The sequence below is a fragment of the Bubalus bubalis genome, chromosome 1 (assembly GCF_019923935.1).
Source record: "Bubalus bubalis isolate 160015118507 breed Murrah chromosome 1, NDDB_SH_1, whole genome shotgun sequence".
Classification (NCBI taxonomy): domain Eukaryota; kingdom Metazoa; phylum Chordata; class Mammalia; order Artiodactyla; family Bovidae; genus Bubalus; species Bubalus bubalis.
The window spans coordinates 48794958-48817422 of record NC_059157.1 but is presented as its reverse complement, the minus strand read 5'-3'; the positions used below and the strand labels follow the sequence as shown (position 1 = coordinate 48817422).

Sequence of the window (22465 nt, the reverse complement as noted above, 5' to 3'; positions counted from 1 at the left end):
CCAGGGACTGAACCCAGGTCTCCTGCACTGCAGGCTGACTCTTTATCAGGTGAGCCACCAGGCTCTTGAAATCTTTGGCTGAATTGTCTTCATCCTTCAGGTCCCAGCTCAGAAGCTCACCTCCTCCAGGAGTCCCTTCTCTGGTCATAGACTCCCTAGCACCTTCTATTTTGTTTTCCAAACACTTTTCACAAGATTGCTGTTGTTCAGTTGCTAAGTTTTGTCCGACTCTTTGAGAGTCGGACACAACTAACTCCTTCACTAACGCCAAGAGCTTGCTCAAACTCATGTCCTTTGAGAAGGTGATGTCATCCAACCATCTCATCCTCTGCCACCCCCTTCTCTTCCTGCCCTCAGTCTTTCCCAGCTCCAGGGTCTTTTCCAATGAGTCGGCTCTTCGCATCAGGTGGCCAGAGTATTGGAGGAGCTTCAGCTTCAGCTTCACAAGATAACTGGCTTGTTTCCTCTCTGGCTTTTGCACAGACCACCATCTAGCCCAGCGCCCAACCCAGTTCAGACACAGTAAGACTCTGTTGGATGAGTGAAGGGAAATTGAATGAATACAACTAGCGTCAGAGTTAGCACTGGGATGGAAGCTTTCTGGTCACCAATTCATGTTCTTTCTGGAAGATTCCATATTCTCTGGAATTTTAAGGGTGTTTCTTCATTGACTTCATACCATTTTATTTAGTTTTCAGGCCACATTTTGTCAGGTGGCATCTTTTTAGTGAATGAATAGCTCTTCCATTTTATGAGCAGAATTTGTTTCTGGAGCATTGTAGGAATTCAATAAAGGTTTCATTTTGAATAAATAAATCAGGTTACATGCTTAACACATTATTCTTGCATTTAACCAAATTGTTCATCTTATAAATAAATCAAAGATTAAAAAATCATCTGGTTTTTAAAAAATTATTTATTTTTAATTGGAGGGTAATTGCTTTACAATATTGTGTTGGTTTCTGCCACACAGCAACATGAATCAGCCATAGGTATACATATGTCCCCTCCCTCTTGAACCGCCTTCCTGCTTCCCACATTTGGTTTTAATACAGTGCTTTTGATGATTAAACCTAACTAAAAAAATATACAAAAAAAACAAACAAAAAAACTCTTGTTCACTGCAAAATGCCTGGGGAGTTATATGCTTTTCTTGAATGCTTTATTCTTAGCTCATTACTAAAATCCATCTTGTGGCCATATCCGCAGGCACAACTTTCTCCCCCAGATCTAGTCCTCTCTGAGTCTGGTCCAGGCTCCCCATCTCCTGTCTCGGGCCCCTTCTGTCTGACCTTTCATTTGCCTCCCAAGCTGGGCAAGATTGAAGGCTGGAGGAGGAGGGGGTTGGGCAACAGAGGATGAGATGGTTGGAGGGCATCACCAACTCGATGGACATGAGTTTGAGCAAACTCCGGAAGACAGCAAAGGACAGGAAGGGCTGGTGTGCTGCAGTCCGTGGGGTCGAAAAGAGTCGGATGGGACTGAGCGGCTGAACAGCAACAACTGTGTGCTTATCACCGAGGGAATCGCTTATCTGAAATCTGTTTTCGAGTCTCCCCTTCACTGTGTCTTAGAACCTTTAGCTTCACCGTCTCCCCTGGCCACACCAGCGTCTCACCTCGTGTCTGTCCGTGCTTGTGCAGCTGGGAGGGGCCCGTTTTTGTCATCCTTACCTGTCAATCGGCCCTTCCAGGTGGACCCTCTTAGGATACCATTTTCCAAAGAAAGAATCAGGAGCTCAGAGCATTTAAGTGACTCTTCCAGGGCGGCTCAGCAGGTCTGTTCGCAAGCCCTGACCTCTGGAGCCTGTCTGCCCTACTCTCAGGCTGCCGTCCTGGCCCAGGTTCGCCCCCCTCCTCCACACTAGGCCTTCAGCAGCTCTCCCCTGTCCTCCCCCTACAGCCCTCTCACCTCCTCTCCCCTCCCTGGCAGCCTCCACTTTATGCCCCTCTGTTCCTCCCCTTTCAGAGAAGGCAATGGCACCCCACTCCAGTACTCTTGCCTGGAAAATCCCGTGGACGGAGGAGCCTGGTGGGCTGCAGTCCATGGGGTCGCTAAGAGTTGGACACGACTGAGCGACTTCACTTTCAATTTTCACTTTCATGCATTGGAGAAGGCAATGGCAACCCACTCTGGTGTTCTTGCTTGGAGAATCCCAGGGACGGGGGAGCCTGGTGGGCTGCCATCTATGGGGTTGCACAGAGTTGGACATGACTGAAGCGACTTAGCAGCAGCAGCAGCAGCAGCAGCAGTTCCTCCCTTTCATCTTGGGTCTCAGCCCTGAGTGGCCCCTGTGGGTGAGCTCTCTTGAATTCCTGCCCCCCAGTTTAGGCCTGGGGTTCGTTAGAGGCCTGACCTTAACCACCTGGTGAGGTGAGGCCCCGTCATCCTGGTATTTGGGAAGCATGTTTGTGCATGTGCACACAGGCACATGTACACACACAGACGTGTGCTTGCACACACGCGCAGTCTCATACACGAGCGTGTGTTCCCCTTGCAAGACTGCGTGCACACACACTCCCTTGCTCTGTCTCCCCAGCAGCTGCACCTCCCCTCCCCCAGGACACCCCAGGACCCCCTTGTTTGTTATGGCAACAGGGTCCTCCCCTCCACCCCCTGGGTCTGGGAGGGCAGCGTTCCTCATGGCCTGTCTCCAAACCTTAGAGATTACTATCTTGAAAGGGATACCTTTAAAGGAGCCTTTGGGTGGGTGGGTTGTGGAGGGGGAGGGATGCTTGCTAGCCTGTGGGTGAACCTTTAATTGTTAGTCAGGCCTGTTAGCGCTTGTGCTTTTGAAATAACCCAGAACAAAGGGCTGGTGATTAGGGCTCTCCCCTTGGGCCTTCCTCTCAATCTCTGGAAAAATGCCTACTCACCACCCCACACCCCAACCGGACCCAGTGCTGGGTCTGCAGTTGTGGGGGTTGTGGGATGAATGCCATGAGGAGCCCCACCGGACATTTCTCCTGGCCCAGTCATCAGAGAAGGGCCGAGAAGCCTCTGGGTTGTGTTCCCTCTTGCTAGGGCAAAAGGCCTCCACTGACTGCTTTCCTTCGCTCCTAGGACACAGCGTTCCCACCCCAGCCCCCCAGCACTGTCCTGATCGCCGGTTCCGCCACACATGCCCTGTCCCGTTTCTTACTTGTCCCGAGTCCTCTTGGAAGCCCTACTGGTTAAGGGAAAGCCAGTTCCTGTCCATTCAGGGACCACTTTCTTTCCTTCCCCGGCGTTTTCAGTAACTCATTCACACTGCCTGCAGTCAGCTGGCCGCAGAGAGGAACTTGTCCCACTGCGGGTCGGGAGGACGAGCCCTCCACGTCTCTCTCTTCTCCGCAAGGTGGTTGATCCCATCACGGGCTGTTAAATGTGAAACTGAGCATCGCCTTATCGTCAGGTGCAAACTGGTCAGCTGTCAGAGCCTTCCCTCTCATCTCACAGACCTAACACCGAATACAGACAGATGTTTCGCTCTCGGGATGGAGCACCACGGGGAGGTTTTCTGGGTTACAGAGGCCTGCCAGTATATGTGTATATATATATATGAATCTGCCTGCAGTGTGGGAAACCCCAGTTTGATCCTTGGGTTGGGAAGATCCTCTGGAGAAGGGAATGGCAACCCACTACAATGATCTTGCCTGGAGAATTCCTTGGACAGAGGAGCCTGGTGGGCTACAGTCCGTGGGGTTGCAAAGAGTCGGACATGACTGAGTGGCTCACACACACACACACACACACACACACACGGTGCATTGTAATCTACTAACACTAAAACTTTGTGGATAAATTCACCCTTCTAATTTTTAATTTTTTTTTTTTTGGCTGTACCACATGGCTTACAGGATCTTAGTATACCAATCAGGGATTGAACCCTTACCTCCTGTTGTCGAAGTGCAGAGTTCTAACCACTGGACCATCAGGAAATCCCCTCGTCCTTTTATTCAAGAAGTTATCTTTCAATTTTTGGCCTCATGGGATCGTTCATGGTCTTTAGAGTCATTGTTGAGTAGCTGGGCAGAGGCTCTGAGTGGCCCGCTGTGCTGAATGGACTCATAATTAACTTCAGGTGGTAAGGATGCTCCACAGGGAACATCCTGAGTGAGGCTTGGCAGGGGCACATAGCATTCCTAGTACTGATCTCTTAGAAAGGGGAAAATATCCAAGTGTTACTTAAAAAGTTAATAGACTTAATTTTTTAAAGGAGTTTTAGGTTTACAGAAAAATCATGCATGCAAAACTAGAGTTCCCATTTCCCTTCCCTGTGTTTTCCCTATTATTACTATCTTGTGATAGTATAGGACAGTGGCTACAATTGCTGAATCAGTATTGATACATTATTGTTAACTAATGTACACAGTTTACGTTCAGGTTCTTCGGGGTGCATAGTCCGTTAGGATGTTCTTCGTGCTGTGCACTCTATGAATTTTGCAGATACGTGGTGCCATCTGGCCACCACCGTAGTGTGCAGAATAGTTTGTTGTTTAGTCACTAAGTCATGTCTGGCTCTTTGTGACTCTGTGGGCTGTAGCCTACCAGGCTCCTCTGTCCTTTGGATTATCCAGCAAGAATACTGGAGTGGGTTGCCATTTCCTTCTCTAGGAGATCTTCCTGACCGAGGGAGCAAACCCGAGTCTCCTGCATTCGCAGGCAGGGAAGTCCATATAGGATAAATTTGCTGCCCTAAAATAATGTGTTCTACCTGTACATTCTAGCCCTCCTTCTGCAACCTCAGGCAACTGGTGATCTTCTCCTTGTCTGTAGTTTTCTCTTGAGAAATGGAATATTTCCTGCCATATCACTAAACAAAGGATGTCACAGACATCGGTAATTGCAGCCATCATAAATGGTGAGCTAGTGAGTTCTGAGGGAGCTCAGGAGGGAAAGAATACCTGCCATCTAGTAGCCATCAGACCACAGCCATTCCCCACAGTGAGCCCTGAGGACCCTCAAGATGTGAAAATACAGGATCCTGGCCCCCGAGACTGGAAGTGCATATCAAAGGAGTGAGTTCAGTGAGGCCAGACTCTTGCTCTTCCCATACACCGCAAGGTGCTAAATTCCTTACCTTGGGACAGCTGGTTTTCTTTAATTTATAATAATCTTTTGATGTTCAGACTACCTGCCTTTGTAGGTAGTCTACATACTTCTACATAACCTAGCTCTCCTCCTCACCTCCTTGGAGCAGTTCTTTCAGGGTTATTTGATATGTTTCCTCCTGGGTTTGAAGTCCTAAAAATTCCTGCCGATTAAAACATAACTCTCAACTTTTAAGTTATGAACATTTTTTAAGTCTACAGTGTTTTTCAGAAGGTCATAGAGTTGGAATCATAGTTTATTCAGACAACCTTCTTTCACTTAAAAACATGCATTTACGGTTCCATGTTCAATTCCTGGTTTGGGAGGATCCTCTAGAGAAGGAAATGGCTACCCACTCCTGTATTCTTGCCTGGAGAATCCCATGGACAGAGGAGCCTGACAGGCTACAATCCATGGGATCACAAGAGTTGGACACAACTAAACCACCACCAAGGTTCTCCTAGGCTTCCCTGGTGGCTCAGTGGTAAAGAATCTGCCTGTTAGTGCAGGGGACTTGGATTCAATCTCTGGGTCGGGAAGACCCCCTGGAGAAGGAAATGGCAGCCCACTCTAGTATTCTTGCTTGGTAAATCCTGTGGACAAAGAAGTCTGCTGGGCTATAGTCCTTGGGGTTGCAAAGAGTTGTACATGACTTAGCAACTGAGCATTCATGCAAGGTTCTTCGATGACTTTCATGACTTGGTAACTCATTTCTTCTTTAAAAAACTTTTTTTTTTGATGTGGACCATTTTTTAAAGTCTTTATTGAATTGGTTACAATATTGCTTCTGTTTCATGTTTTTTTTTTTTTTGTTTTTTTTTTTGGCCACAAGGCACATGGGGTCTCAGTTCCCTGACCAGGAATTAAATCTACATCCCCTGTGTTGGAAGTTGGAATCTTAATCATTGGGCCACCAGGGAAGTCCTGATAACTTGTCTCTTCATATGACTGAAGACTATTCCATTGTCTGGGATGTCCCCCAGTTTGTATATCCATTCTCCTGCTGAAGGACATCTTGGTTGCTTCCAAGTTTTGACAGTTAGGAATAAAGCTGCTGTAAACATTCATATCCTAGGGTAAAATGACATTTTAAAATATGATTTTTGAGCCTTTTTCCCCTAGAGTCAGAAGGAAAGTCTTCTCCTTTGTAGATAAACCTCCAAAGACAAATCAGGAGGTGAAATAAAGCAAAAAGAAGTTGAATGTTCCCTTCATTTGGGTAGATTAAATATATTGATCTAGGTGGAGACTGATATACCTAACTTTCCATTAACTAGTCATGAAACTTTTAGGCAGTTCGATTGGTTGTCACTGGAATATTTTAGAAACTTTGATGAAAAGGTATGGGTAAATGCCCATTAACCAGCTTTGCTGTGAGCATTTTTCCTAGGGGTTGGGGTGGGTGTCTAGGGGATGCAACAGGTGAAAAGAAAAACTGATTTCATTTTCCTCCTTTTGCCTAATAATTACATTTTTATACTTTTCATCCTGGTTTTATGACATTTCCCTATTTTAAAAGTGGGTTTTTTTTTCTCTTCTACATCTCCTCTTATTTTGGGGGGCTTCCCTTGTGGCTCAGACAGTAAAGAATCTGCCTGCAATTCAGGAGACCCAGATTCACCCCTTGGGTTAGGAAGATCCCCTGGAGAAGGAAATGGCAACCCACTCCAGTATTCTTGCCTGCAGAATTCCATGGACAGAGGAGCCTGGTGGGCTACAGACCATGAGGTCTCAAAGAGTTGGACATGACTGAGCGTAATAATTACATTTTTATACTTTCTACCGTGGTTTCATGACATTTCCCCTATTTTAAAAGTGGGCCTTTTTTTCTCTTCTATATCGTCTCTTATTTTTAGCCTTTCATTTATATCGGTCTTCTAATCACTGTGGTTGGTTGTTCCTTGGTCTTTTGTGGCCCCAGAGTTATCCAGCTTAGTTTTATTGTTCTTGGCAGTTGCATTCTTTGACCTCACCTCTTTAAGCTGTTTTTCTTCATAATATTTGTTCTGAACCAAATTTCTCCTTGAATGCCTTCGTGTGGCTTCCATGCTTCCCAGGGAAAGAGGTTTAATTTTGCTGGAAATAAACTGTGGCCCTCTTTTAGATTAAATAGTGCTGCTGCTTTATAATCAGTTTTCACAGAATGCACAGTTTGGACTGTTGTTGGCACATTGTTTTGTGAGTCCCTGCAAGTGGCCGGGAATTACCATATATGCTTGAATATAAGGGTAAGACATAGTCTATCATTTTCAGGAAGGAAGAAGTGCCTTACAGAATGCTTGCAAAGTCTCTCATAGGATCAGGGCACAATCTCCATTATTTTCAACAGCAAAATACTAGTTAACCTTGACCTGACTCACCGATGGCCTTGGAAACTCTAGAAGTCTAAGGGAACCAATGGAAAGGGAGGTGATGGCATTTTGCGTGGCTTTAATAACAGCTGCTAAAGGGATATGACTCACAGTGTGAGAGTTTGTGAGACCACTCTAAAATCAATTGACTCAGTGGATAATTTATAGAGATTTTAAATGGGCTCTTATTATTTAAATGGCTTGGGATAATATTTCCAACAAGCACATCACATACAGATTCTAATGGTGCTTTATCTCAAACATCCAGTCAATTGAAAGGTCGCGTTACACTGGAGACTCCTGCTCTTGCCTGTCACAAGTTTGAATGAAATTCTTTCAATAAGATGTGAGGGCGTAGGAACAATATTTCTAAAGTAATTATGTTAAGATGATAGTATATGCTCTGAAATAAGATGGTGCAGCTTCATAGATAAATAGTGTAAATAGTCATTTGATCATTTCATTGCATTTCTAAAAATTATATATTTGTGTTTTCCAAAAAACCTTCTGAGGGCAGAGTCTTCCCGTTGGAAAAGTGAGGAGGATCACCTTATATGGTGGTAGTGGGGGGGGTGTGGTTTACCCTGCATTTGGACATAGGTGACATCTTTTAAAGACTGGTACAGTTTTTTGAGTGTATGGTTTTATTTAAATCGAAGGGCATGTGTACAGTTCTTCCCATTGGTGAACACGTATGGATTTGTTGTTGTTGAATTGCTAAGTCGTGTCCGACTCTTCTGAGACCCCATGGACTGTAGCCCTCCAGATTCTTCTGTCCATGGGATTCCCCAGGCAAGAATGCTGGAGTAGGTTGTCATTTCCTTCTCCAAGGGATCTTCCCGACCCAGGGATCGAACTTGAGTCTCGTGCACTGCAGGTGGATTCTTTACTAGTGAGCCACTTGGGAAGCCCACACCTGGACTGGGGACCATCCATCTACCTTCCCCAGATGCTCAGTTCAACACGATCTCCCTTCTTATTCAGGTATTCAGCCTTAAGGCTACGAGTCAAGGGTCAAGGATTCCAGTTTTGAAATCCAGAGGTGACTGTTTCGAGCTCACCTTTTCCTGCACTCCACTCCTTAACTCTTTTCATCTTGAAGTGCTGCCCTTTTGTTATTCCTGTGCCAGTACTTGCCTGACTGTTCCTTCTTAGCTGGCTCTGAATGTCCTTGTTCCTGCCAGCATGTTGGCGCCTCATTTTCCGCCCTCTCCCTGGGCGTCTCATGTCCTTTGAAGGCTCAGCTTCCTCCCATACGGAGGTTGAAAATCGGTAGTCTGTAGGCTGGACCTTGCCTGTAAGGTTGGCCCACGCTTTGTGGTTGTTACTGTGATTTGTTGCCAACGTTGAAAAACTGGGATTGAATCCAGATTTCTGGCCACTCTTGGAAGACGGGATGAGGCGGCCGTGCTGGGACCAAGTTGTAAACCCCTGTCCCCAGGAGGTGGGACACGGAGGGGGCATTTGGCTCCCTGGGCCTCCAGAGTTCTAGCAAGTGCTGTTCCCCTCATCTCTGCACTTCCAAGAACCGCTCGCTATCAGTCACCATTTTTGTTTATCATGACCATACTCTTCTAGTCCTAACAATAGAGATAAGAGGACAAAAATAACTCTGTTGGCTATGTCTGTATTCAGAAGTGTGAACATAAAAGCTGGACCAAGAATGCTGTGTTTCAAAATAAAAGGGAAAAAGCATTTTGTGTACATATAGAAGGGAACTAACTATATGCTCACACATTTAATGTTCATGGTGTGTCTGAGCTGACAGGTTGCAACTTAAGGTGCTCCTGATCATTGACATAGATGGCTTATACCTTCACCCACGTTTTTTTCTTCTGAAATCCCAAGTGATCTCTTTAATAATGTAGATTCATTGGTATTTACTGGGTTACGGAATGTGCAAAGGTACTGCGGCACAGTGGTAAGCAAGGCAGAATGTTTCATACCTTCAAGGGGCTGACAGTCAGCTTGTACAGGTACCACCAACCCCTCACACTCGGCATGACCTGGAGCATGTGTCTCCCTCCCACCTCCCGAGTTATCTCAGTGTCCATGATCAAAAGCCACTCATCGTCTGATTAGCAATCTTCATTCCATCTGCAAACTTAGTTCTCTTTGGTTATGTAATGTTTACATATCCAAGGATTAGAACTCTGACATTTTGGGGGTCTATTTTTCTGTCCACCGTAATAGCTGCTTGCAAAATAGTTTATTATCCCTTGATGATTTGTGGATGACTCTTGGGCTTCCCTGGTGGCTCAGCTGGTAAAGAATCCGCCTGCAATGTGGGAGGCCTGGGGGTTCGATCTCTGGGTTGGGAAGACCCCTTGGAGAAGGGAAAGGCTACACACTCCAGTACTCTGGCCTGGAGAATTCCATGGACTGTATAGTCCAGGGGGTTGCAGAGGTGGACATGACTGAGCGACTTTCACTTCACTTGGGCTCCAAGTATGATGGTTGTAGGACTGATAATCATATTTTCAATTAAGAGAGAAAAAAAAAAAGAAACTGTTTGCCTGAATATTCCTTACTGTGGCTGGTTTTGCTCACCATCTCACGAAAACGTGATCCCATTTGTATTTTCTCAACTGTTCTGGCAGTGCCTGTCTTGAATGATGTCTTCTACTGGTTTTCTTAACTTCTAAGTTTCAGCTCTGGCCCCACTTCTTTTGGAAACGGATTGGTTCTGCCCTCCTTGCTCTCTGTCTTCTCTGAAATCCTTTAGCTTTTTGACTCTGCAGCAATTACGTATATCACGTTTCATAAATATTTACTTATTGATTGTGTGAGTTTTGGCAGCAAGCCTTATGGGTTGGTTCAAAGTGGCTCTCAACAGTTCGTTTCCCTTCGGAAGCAAAATGTTATTCCACTGTTTCAAGTGCTTATCTGAAATGTTGTATGGTTTTGTTTATTTCAGAGACTTGAAGATAGAAAACTTGCTGCTAGATGAAGACAATAATATCAAGCTGATAGGTATGACTTTTTTTTTTAAAGCAAGATTATCCTTTAAGTGCTATGTTGTCAATTCTCAGTTATTTATTTCTGACTTTGAAAATTACCATGGTCTATTTCTAATCCCCAGACAATACTTCTAGTTCATCTCCTTTTACCTGCAACATCTAAGCATGGTTTTGAAGAATTTAAACATAAAACATGTTCTTAGGATTATTCTAACTTTTGCTTCTCTGTTAATTCAGATGGAGCTGAACTTGTGGAGGGGTTCTTTTTACTTGAATTCACCTGAAAGCTTCTTAAGAAAAGGGGAACATAGTTTGGTTCAAAAATGCTGCTCTTAGCTTGGCCATGCTTTATTCCACTTTTCAGTGAATGTAGGGGCACTGAAAGAAGAGGAAATGCAGCTTACCTCCTCTTTTTCATGTCTTCGCTTTACCCCCGTAGTACCGGATGATGGTACAGAGTGAAACAGAGGGCTGCTTTAGAGGTCTGTGCCAATCAGGAGGAAATTCCAGGGTGGAGTGAATCATAACTGATTTACCACTAAGGGTCCATAAGCAAATTCACCCCATGGCTTCTTCTCCAGATATATTCTACTTTTGTTTACCTGTATGGCTGCTCTTGGCAAAATCACAGGGCATCATGTTTCCACCCAGATGTTAGCCCCATCTTTTACTCCTTTCTTTCTTTTCCCACCCCAAGTGCAAGTAATTTCTTCTGTCTCGAGGGCTTGAAAAGACTTTCTGTTAGAAGAAAAGAGAAGGATTAACAGAACTTTGTGAATTTTAGCTTTTGTACCCAAGAAGGAAATTTTGTTTGGCAAATACTGAAAACCATCTCCAGACTCTCTAAAACACATCATTCAAATGACCAGTTATATTCCTTGGGATCCCAGATGGCTTCCAACCCAATAACAGGCAAGAGGCTGCCAGGCACTCCAGGCCTGGGTGATTAAGCATCATTGACAGGTGTTGATAAATACACCCATTATTAGGACATTAATAATTAAGAGGAAACCAATCCCCCCACCCCGACCCGAGGGATTTTTAGGATGTATTCGGGTTTTATTTATTTTAATTGGATGATAATTATAATACTGTGGTTCTTGCCACAGATCAAGAGGAATTGGCCATAGGTATACAGGTGTCCCCTGCATCTTGAACCCCCTCACCCCCACCCAATCCCTCCAACTTGTCACAGAGCACTGGCTTTGGATGCCCCGCATCACACATCAAACTTGCACTGGTTATCTATTTTACGTCTGGTAATGTATATGTTTCAGTGCTGTTCTCTCGGCCCACCCTCTCCTTCTCCCACTGAGTCCAAAAGTCTGTTCTTTCCATCTGTGTCTCCTTTGCTGCCTGCACGTAGGATTGTTGGTACCATCTTTCTAGATTCCACATAATATGCATTAATATCAGTATGTATCCTTCTCTTTCTGACTTACTTCACTCTGTATAATAGCCGCTAGGTTCATCCACTTCGTTAGAACTGACTCAAATGTGTTAGGATGTATTCTTAGAAGATTCTTGGATGATCAAATAATTTTTTTTCCTCCTTAAATCAGATTGTTTTACTATTGCACTTGAGTTGTCCTGAGAGCCAGGTGCAGCAGCCTTAAACAAGGCAGACTCTGAAATGTCTGCAGGATGTCTTTTTGCTCCTGGTTTCCGAGGTCTGCAGCATTAAACAAAGGCACGTCCTGGTGGGGGTGGGGGGTGAGGAATGGAGGAAAGGAGATTTCTTTGTGGGTTCCCTGGCAGGGTGACCTGGCACTTGTCTTTGGAAAACGTGCGGGGAACAGTCACAGGGTTGCCCTAAAGCTGCAGAGTGTGTAAGAGAGCAGACGGTGTGAAGGCTGGGTGTCCATTGTGGTATGAATGAGCACACCCCACTCCCCTGCGCGCTGTCTGTGCCGAGGCCGGCAACCCCAGCACAGTGTAGGCCACCGCCAGGCGGTCCCCTTACCCGCCCAGCACCCCCATGCTGTTTCTGCCCTTCACTTTGCCTCTCTCTCTGCCCCTGCGTGTGTTTTCGCTTCTTTCTCTTCAAGTGATAGCCCTAGACAATCAACGGTGAGAGTGGAGAGTGTTGAAAAGCACAGACCTTTCCACTGCTGAGAAGATTCTGGAAGAACCAGTCTCTGTAAATAGTGGGTGCATTTGCAAGTAGCTCACACCTTGGCCGGGCTTCCGCAGTAGCTCAGAGGTAAAGAATCTGACCACAATGCAGGAGATGCAGGTTCGATCCCTGGGTTGGGAATATCCCCTGGAGGAGGAAATGGCAACCCACTCCAGTGTTCTTGCCTGGAAAATCCCCTGACAGAGGAGCCCGTGGGGCAGCACACAGTTGGGCGCATGAGCACACATACACACACACACTGGCCACATAATAAACCCTCTTAGAGGAGACCTGTACAAATAAGATGAAGACATGGCAGACCTACATTAGAGCCCACAGGTCCCCTGAGATGGGTGGGGGGACCCTTTAGATACCAGAAGCCATTTTAGGCAGAGTCATTGCCTCTCAGCTTGGCAGCTTCTGAACTGGTACCCAGGCAGGCATCATAGCTCATCTGGACACAGTGGGCCATGTCAGAAACCAGGGGTCAGGAACCAGAATTCCCGAAACAGCTGCAAAGGAGGCTTTGATAACTGGGTGTCCCTTTGTTAGAACTTCTCGCTTGGCACCCATTCTCTCCTGACCCGCTAAACCAAAGAGCCCTAATGAATGTGTGAATGGAAAGAGACATGCCATCCCAGAGGGCAACTGGTAACAGCATTTTGTTTAGCAGAATCTGCATTTCATCATTTTTTTTTCATACAGAGTAGGTGGGAGAAGAAGAAGGGAGATGTTTGAGGCAAAGAAAGCCCAGTGTCTTAGGTGTTTTCTTGCTTCTGAGTTAGGCAATTTGGATCAAACATCTCTACAGCTGCCTTCTTGCAACTTGAAAGCCCTTTGAACCTTTCCTTCAAAGGAATTACCTAGTTGTTTATTCAAAGGTTGATTAAAGCTATTACCATTTTCTCTTAACAGTTTCTCTTTCTTTGAAATAATCTGATAAAAATAAATTTACTTAAGCCATGTAAGCCACGGTTCAAGTTAACTAGAATTAACTGGAATAAGATTTTATTTAATTAGGATCCTTTCCCCCCTTTTAAAAAAAGAAAGCAGTCTGATGTTTTTAGTTTAGTATAATCTTAAATGGTAACAGCCACAATTTAAAACGATTTTGCATGTCAGTTTTCCAAGACAGCGTTTGTTTGGGTGTTTTTTGAGATTCATTTCCTAACTCTCAGAAAACTGAGTGATAATTGGCTTATGTGTATACCAAATCTAATTGAGGCAGACCCGTGTGACAGTACTGGGAGGTGAACTTCCCCCTAGTTTCACAATTCTAATTATAGGCATATGTGTGAAATTTTAATAATTACAGTTGTGCATGGGAAACACACTAGTTATTTCTCCACAATATATTTTACATTAAACCCTTTTGGCCAGGTCTACATAAGTCACTTAAAATGTAGATTTTATCTTCTCTGTCCCACAGACCTCGGCTCATTTATCTTTTTGAAAGTGTGCTTAAGACAAGGCAAGACGCCAGTGTTCACAAGCTTGCCTGGGAGCAAGTGAGGAATCTGGTCTCTTATTTCCCCCCTCCCCATCCCTGCCCTTTTTTAAAATCAAGCACTTAGTTGTAGCCTCAAATCAAGAGCTGAGGGAGTAAACTGAAGGAGTTAATGGAACCCTCAGAGATCAGGAAGTGAGACTTTTAGTTTATGGGTTCTCAGGAGACTGGGCCTCTAACATGACTATTTATAAAATTACTCTAAAAATGTTGGCCCAGTAAATATGTTTATTCCATGGTGCTGTCTCTCCATCTTACTATAGTGGGTGCTCTGTATGCATTAATTGTCTCCTTAAATTCCCTTTGGGAAATTTTTTTTCTTTTTAGAGATTTTTTTTTTTTGTGTGGTGGACCATTTTTTAAAGTCTGTATTGAATTTGTTACCCTGTCGGTGGTGGTGGTGGTGGTTTCGTTGCTAATACATGTACCACTCTTGCGATCCGATGGACAGTGATGCTTTCTGTTTTATGCTTTGGAGTTTTGGCCACAAGGCATGTGGGATTGTAGATCCCTGACCCGGGATTGAGCCCGCACCCCCTGTACTGGAATGTGAAGTCTCAACCACTGGGCCACCGGCGAATTTTAAATGGCCATTCGACTGAAAGCTCAGAATCATTTTTCTACTTCTGACCCACCTCCCAGTTCTCCCACTTCAGTGATACTACAGAGTAGGGCCTGAGAGCAGGGGCCCTCAGAGTCTCTAGAACAGAGATCTCCTCCTAAAACACGAATCCAAGAGAGCCGTGGGGCCCCCAAAAGGGCCTCCTGGTGCAAGCTGGGCTGAAGGGAAAGCAAATAGGGGCCTTTTGTTCTCCTGTTTGTGAAGGCGGGAGTGGACGAGTAGGGAGCAGAGGAAGACAGGAGGAGAGAGGTTAAGAGAGAGAAAACAAAACTCTCCCAAACAAAAGAAGAGTCAAGTGTGTGAACAGGCAGCGCTCCTGGTAGGTTTGCCCATCCCGATTTTGGTTCTGATTTTTCATTCCAAGCTTCAGCTGAAGAGTTTGGGTGACCTTCAGAGCCTTGATGTGTTTTCTGCCTGGATGAGGTTCTATTTAGAAATGCTCTTTCATTGTACAGCTTAACCCAACGATCACAGGGGGGAACGTTTGTGGTGTATCTTGACCCGTGGTGTGTGAGTAACTTCATGGACTCACAACTCTGCCTTCCCGGCCCCCAGCGGGTTTTTTCTTTCATGAGCTTCCCTACAGCTTTCACAAGAGCCACGGCTTTGCAGGTGGAGACATGTTAGCGTGAAGGAAAACAAGAAGTTAGATGTATGTCCTGCCAGTTGAGAAAGTGCAAGGTTTTTTTTTTTCCCCTCGATGTGGAGCCTGTCTCAGACCACAGCCCCTTTCTGTCTGAGCCCCATGGGCCAAGTCTTCTCTTTGGGGACCAGAACCGTAAATATTTACGTTGAAGTTCAAAAGAGGAGGCATGATCTTAAATCTGCACTCAACAAAGTTTGAGGAATGATATCAGATGAGGACCAGACACTAACTGCTCTCTAATGACCTGTCAGCTGCCCTATCTATAACATCAAAAGTAAACAGAGCACAGAGGGCATAATGGGCCCAGCGTGGCTTTAGATGCTCTGAGTGCTTCTTTCTTCTGCCCCCTGCCTTAATCACCCAGGATCCAAGCAGTGGATCATTGCTAGAGGTCATTTAGTCTACTTCTCATTGCTATTTTTCTGGCCTTTTTTTTTTTCCCAGCCAACACTCAGCATTGTCTAAATCACTGGGTGTATTTTCCCCCCCCTCTTCAAATCACCATATGTTGCCTCATGCACTGGGAACATTCTTTTTTAAGAGACTTGCATGCAATGAAAACATTCAGCTGAAAAAAGTCAACTCTATCGGGTGGGATCGCGTGTCATCTGGGGTGACACCGACACCCGCCAGAGAATATCAATCTTCCTTCGGCTCTTACCCCCTTGGCCACTTGGAAGCCAGCAGGCTGACTCCAGGGACTGTTGGCTCGTTTCCTCCTCCTGCCTTAGTCCTCGAAAGCAAGCAAGCCTGTCTTGTTTTCCTGGATGACTCATAACCCAAAAGTTGATGAAAATATGTTTTGGTTCAGCATACTTTTTAGCTCTCACTGGATTTGATTGTGAGGCCCTGCTAGAAAATATTTCCAGTTTGGCCGGGGAACCACCGCCTGACATTCTTCTGTCTTGAGACCCATATCCAGGGGTTACGGTTCACAGCTGCTGGGTTTCCTGGTGGATGCGAAATGATGTGTTAGCCCCAGAGAATGTTTCCTTTCCCGCTGCCTCCCCCCAACCTCCCTCCTTGTTCACGTCCATGGTTTTCTATATCTGAGCCGGTTTTGTCCTCCTCTTTGCAGACTTTGGTTTGAGCAACTGTGCAGGGATCCTGGGCCATTCCGACCCATTCAGCACGCAGTGTGGCAGTCCTGCATACGCCGCTCCCGAACTCCTTGCCAGGAAGAAATACGGCCCCAAAATCGATGTCTGGTCCATGTGAGTTACTGAGCTTCTAAAACAGCTCTCTTATAACCTGTCTCCCTCCTGTCTGCATGGTCCCTTTCTGATGAGATAACCTTTGAGTGTTTAATGAGCATGCATTATCAGCTCTGGGATATATACTCAGTGATTCTTTGGGGTCCCACTTTCCACCGCTGTTCTTTCTGTCGTTTTTCCACCAGCTGCCCCAAGAGGCCCTAAATTTAAATTCAACAAGGTGCAGGGGGGAGAAGAAAACAACCGAGCACTTGCCAAGATGATTTTTGGTTTCACGAGTCACCCGTGTCCTTCCCTGCTTTCCATCAGCATCAGCATAAATCCCAGCCTCAGCCCTGGCCCCGCACTCACTGAGGGTCTGCCCACCTCTCCTGCCTCTTCACCCACTCCCCCCACCCCTCCCCAGTTGCTCACGGTTCTTCACACAAGTTGTCTTCTGTTTTGTCTTCCCCACTGCTGGGCTTTGCAGTCGCTGTGTCTTTCATTGAAGTGTAGGTGGCGTACAATATCATGTTAGTTTCAGGTGGACAACACGGTGATCCAACATTTATATATATTACGAATTGACCAGCACAGGAAGTCTAGGAACCATCTGTCACCATACGGAGTTACTGCCGTGTTACCGACTGTATTCCCTATGCTATACGTTACACCTCCGTGACTTACTTATTTTCTAACCGGAAGTTTGTACCTTTGGATCCCCTTCATCTATTGTGGTCCACCTCCCACCCCACCCCTGGCCCCCGCCAGCAACTCAGTGGTGCTTTCCCCTGGAATGCTGTTTCCCAGCTCTTCGAATGGCCCGTCCAGCTCCACGTCCCAGTATTGATCAGTCTCACCACTGTGGAGTCCGTCTCTTGTTCTGGGGATGCCTAGCACATGGCACAGAGCCTGGGCTGGAGAGGGAGAATGAAGGAAGGACGGAAGGAAGGATAGAAGGAGGGAGGAAGGAGAAGGAGAGAAGGGAGGGATGGAGGGCAGGACAGGCATTTCAACCACATGAACAGAGGCTGGAGAGAATGAAAGTGTTAGTAGCGGGGAAGATCCCCTGGAGGAGGAAATGGCAACCCACTCCAGTGTTCTTGCCTGGAGAATCCCATGGACAGAGGAGCCTGGCGGGCTACTAGGGGCCACAAAAAATCAGATGCGACTGAGTGACTTAGCATGCGCTTATGAACTATAGCCCGCCAGGCTCCTCTGTCTATGGAATTCTCCAGGCAAGAACACTGGAGTGGGTTGCCATTTCCTCTTTCAGGGATCTTCTCTACCCAGGGATCGAACCCAGGTCTCCCACATTGCAGGCAGACTCTTTAGCGTCTGAGCCACCAGGGAAGCCCTAGAGGCCAGAGGGTCAGCACTAAAGCCAGCAGAGGAAGCAAACAGAGGAATGTGAGTGAGTGAGGAGATTGCAGAAGGTCTGGTTGGAGATTAGTCAGAGGAACCAGAGACGAAATGAGAATCTGAGGGCACCAGAATCCCCTGAACGTTCCAAGAAAGGGTCGACTCTCCTTGGAAGCGCAGCTCAGCTCATTCAGCCAGGGGGTGAGACGTTAGTGGGGGTCAGCCTCCATTGCTGAGGCTCTGAGTCCGCTGTTTCCTTTGATCCTCAGGACCACCTGTGAGGCTGGCTATTACCCTTTTTCACATAGACAGGAGGGTGGCTTGGTGGTTAGTATGGCCCAGGTCCACTCAGCCTGTAGGCTGAGGAGCTGCGCTCAGCCCTCAGGGCCCTTCAAGCCTCAGGCTGAGCTCCGGGTTCCTCCTAGTTCTCCAGAGGATGTGAGAAGGCTCCTGTGTGCAGCAGGTGCCATGTACAAAGGTGCCGTGTGCAGAGGGTGCCTGTGTGCAGAGGATGCCGTGTGCAGAGGATACCGTGTGCAGAGGGTGCCTGTGTGCAGAGGGTGCCGTGTGCAGATGGTGCCTGTATGCAGAGGGTGCCGTGTGCAGAGGGTGCCGTGTGCAGAGGGTGCCTGTATGCAGAGGGTGCCGTGTGCAGAGGGTGCCTGTATGCAGAGGGTGCCGTGTGCAGAGGGTGCCTGTGTGCAGAAGATGCCGTGTGCAGAGGATGCCGTGTGCAGAGGGTGCCTGTGGGCAGAGGGTACCTGTGGGCAGAGGATGCCGTGTGCAGAGGGTGCTTTGTACAGCTGACTCACGGGGGACCCCTGGGGCAGGGGAGTGGTAGTAGGAAGCAGAGGCAAAGGGTGCTTCCTCTTTGAGGTGCCCTGGGTAATGTTACCGGCATTGCTACTCACAGATTTTATACTGTGCCCAGACGGGCCTCAGAATCCTTCTCAACACAGTCCTCCAGGCAGCCAGCCTCAGTGGATGAGAGTCAATACATAGGTGAAATCCATTCATGCCCTCCTAAGTATCTGGCATGTCATCTGCCCTTAATAGTTATTTATGTATGAAGGGGGGCTTCCCAGGTGGCTCAGCGGTAAAGAACCCGTCTGCCAGTGCAGGAGCCACAGGAGATACGGGTTCGATCCCTCGGTCAGAAAGATCCCTGGAGGAAGAAAGAAACAGCAACCCACTCCACTATTCTTACCTGGAGAATCCCATGGACAGAGGAGCCTGACAGTCTACAGTTTGTGTGGGGTTGCAAAGAGTCGGACATGACTAAGTGACTGAGCATGCATGTACACATGTATGAATGGGTGAATATGAAAGTCTGAGTCTATAATCACTCTCTTTCCTCAGCATTTAGGGAATTATTTATGCTAAATGGAAAGCTTTGAGAGGAATAGTTTGTGAAACAAAAAACAAAATGAAATAACAAACCCCCTCCCTCCAAAAAAATACCCAAAACAAACCACGTGGACAATGGGTAGTCTGAAAGACCAGGGGTTCAGGGGTGTCACAGAACTGTGGTGATAGGGACTGGGCCGGGTGACAGTGATCAAAGGGAAAGAGCTTGGAGAGGAGGTGACAGTTTGCTCCTGGGGTCCTGCTCTCGAAGGAGCTTGACAGTACAGCGTCATCACTGGTCATCATGGTGACAAAGATTGGCCTGTGTAAACGGGACCCTTTCTGGCCCATGACTAACAAAACAGGCATCTCCGCAAAGTCTAGAACTGCTGGTGGGAGGAAAGAAGGAAGGAAGGAAGGAAGGAGCCTGTGGCTGTCAGAGCTGTAGGAGACCACCTGGCCTTATAACTGCCTGGGGCCTCTTGTCCTCTCCTGGGAACACTAAAATGGAGACTGATTATTTATCTTGTGTGGAGAAATACAAAGGAAAATGAAGTGTGTGGACACTAAGGGAGAAAGGGGGAGTGGGATGGATTGGGAGATCAGGATTGACACACGATTGATGGGTGCGTGTGTCAGTTGCTCAGTCACGTCCGACTCTTTGCAACCCCCATAGACTGTAGCCGGCCAGGCTCCTCTGTCCATGGGATTCTCCAGGCAAGAATACTGGAGTGGGCTGCCATGCCCTTCTTCAGAGAATCTTACCCACCCTGGGATCGAACCTGGGTATGCTGCGTCTCCTGTGTTGGGAGGGGGATTCTTTACTACTAGTGCCACGCGATGCCATGTATAAAACAGACGACTGATGGGAACCTAGAGTATAGCACAGGGAACCCTGCTTAATGCACTGTGGTGACCTGAATGGGAAGGAGATCCAGAAACGAGGGGATATATGTGTACATATAGCTAATTCATTTTGCTGTACAGTAGAAACTGACGCAATGTTGTAAAGCAACTATAGTCAAATAAAAATTAACTTTTAAAAATGAAAATGAAAAGCACAGGCTGCAAAAGGATCCTAGGGTCAGTATTAAGCTCAGACTTTGTTCCTGCCCCTTCTTCTGAGTCCCTGGACCCTGGAAAGGAAACCACATTTAGTGACCATTTTAGATGCTCCCCTTCTTAGTTTTGGGGCCCCGGGATTAAAATAAAGGGACTTGGGCCATTGCCACCTGCTGTGTCCACATCCGTCCAGTGGCTCCATCCAGGTGGAGGTGAAGCTTCAGAAGAAACTGTAGAAGAAACAGAGATGACCCGAGACTAGGATGCCTGGACCCTCGCCTCCCTCTTCCACCCTTGCTGCTGGCAGGACTGTGTCTGGGGCAGTGGGGCACTTCTCTGCTAACTTCCACTTAATTGCATTTTTCTTTTTTTTCAAGATGATGATGTGTAACTGAAGGTCTCTTGAAAGCTCTCATCAGGCCTCATTCTTGGTCATGATGCTGTCAAGCAATGTACACGAAAGTCTTTGATAAGTGATTATGTACTTGACAGACTCTGGGCTTCAGTTGATCCTGGCAATGCTCTGGAGGCCCATGGGGGATGTCCAGGTAGACCAGAAACCCCAGCCCCCTGAGTCCTTTGTTTTGGTCCCCAACATGGGGAGTCAAGGTGGAATAAATTCTCACCCTTGCTCAGCCACCAAGGACCATGTTTTGCTCTTTCTAGAAACCAGGTTTTCCCAGAGCAACTCTGTGTTAGCTGACTCCCTGAAACATTCCCTACGGGGATGAGACCCCCATGATCCACACCTCATTCACAGGGATGCTATAAACTAGGCCCTTTTTAGAAGCTGTTGATAAAGCTTAAAAAAACAATAGGAAGCCATGTGAGCCACATGCTGGCTTATGAGAGATTTGTTCATTCGGCACATATTTGTGGAGCCAGGCACTGGGCCGAATTCCGAGTGCACGACAGTCTGTCCGACTCCTGTAATGATCATGGTTAACCCTTGCGTACCTCCCTCTGAGTGTCGGGCAGTGTTCAAGGGCTTTGCGTGTTTTAGCTCATCTCATCTCGTCTGCCTCAGAAGTCTTCGGGAGAATGCTGTGTGGTCCCACTTTGCAGATGAGGACACTGAGGCGTGAGGAGCTGTAGACACTTGCCCAGATAACACAGCTGATGGGTGATGGGGCCAGGATGGGCCAAGGTGGTTTGCCTCTAGAGTTCTGCCTTTAATCGTCACCCTCTGCTGCTTCTGCCATGTAGCTCTTCCTCTTGTAGGATTCTAGTGGGGCAGGCAGGCAGTTTTTTAAAAGCTGTAAATTCACTGCAGTAGTCTCTCTGGAGGAAGTGGGAGGGCTGCAGGGAACAAGGATGGGGGTGGCCTCTTGAGAAGACCTCAGAGCCAAATCTGAGGATGAGAAGAATCAGCTATGAGAGGAAGAAGATGTGGGCAGAGGCTCCAGGCAGGACAGAACAGGATGTGTGAAGGCCGTAGCGTGGGAAGGAGTGGGAAGGGGTGTGAATTTTGCCCTAAAGGAAGGGAGAAGCTATGGGACAGTTGTAAACAGATGCAAAACAAAATGTTATGGATTGATTGTTTCTCTCCAGAGAAAGACATATATGAGAGTCCTAACCTCCAGGACCTCAGAATATGACCTTACTTAGAGATGGGGTCTTGAATGAGTTGAATGAGGTCATTAGGATGGGCTCTGTTCCAATAGGACTGTGTCCTCATATAAAGCGGAGATTTAGATCCAGGGAGACACAGGGAGAAGGCCATGTGACGATGAGGGCAGGGACCCCGGTGACCCATCTGCGTCAAGGAACCCCAGATGGCCAGCAAACCAGCAGAGGCCCAGGGGGCCGCGGGAAACAGACCCTCCCTCACTGCCCGCAGGGAACACGAACCCTGCCGACACCTTCAGCTCAGACTCCGAGCCTCCAAAATTGTGAGATGATAAATTTCTGTTATTTAAACTCTGCCCTCTCAGGAAAGGTCAAAGGTGAGTGAAAACTGACGGGTCCAGATCCCAAGAGCCAATCTCCTCCCAAGTGTGAAATATTTCCTTTATTAAGTCAAGTGTACTACCTGGGAGATGAACTGGATGAGCTGAAGTCTCGGTCACCCCTCATCCCCGCCCCCCAGTGGACTGTAAGCCTCCATCAGCCCCACCAAGAGAGGTCATCAGATGGTCAAATCATAAAACAGAAGTCTCAGTCCTTGCTGTGCCCTATAGGCAATGCATTATTGGCTATGTGAAAACCAGGAAGCAAAGAAATCCC

The 22465-nt window shown here is 46.9% G+C and overlaps 1 protein-coding gene across 6 annotated transcripts in view; it reads left to right on the top strand.

Moving 5' to 3' along the window:
• HUNK (hormonally up-regulated Neu-associated kinase) overlaps window positions 1–22465 on the top strand; it is a 128694-nt gene that overhangs the window by 50945 nt on the left and 55284 nt on the right. For all 6 annotated transcript variants that reach the window (XM_025281744.3, XM_006074586.4, XR_003108226.3 and 3 more), the window contains exons 3-4: window positions 10342–10397; window positions 16354–16489. In XM_025281744.3, coding sequence (XP_025137529.2) covers window positions 10342–10397; window positions 16354–16489 — 192 coding nt within the window. The remainder of the gene's footprint in view (window positions 1–10341; window positions 10398–16353; window positions 16490–22465) is intronic.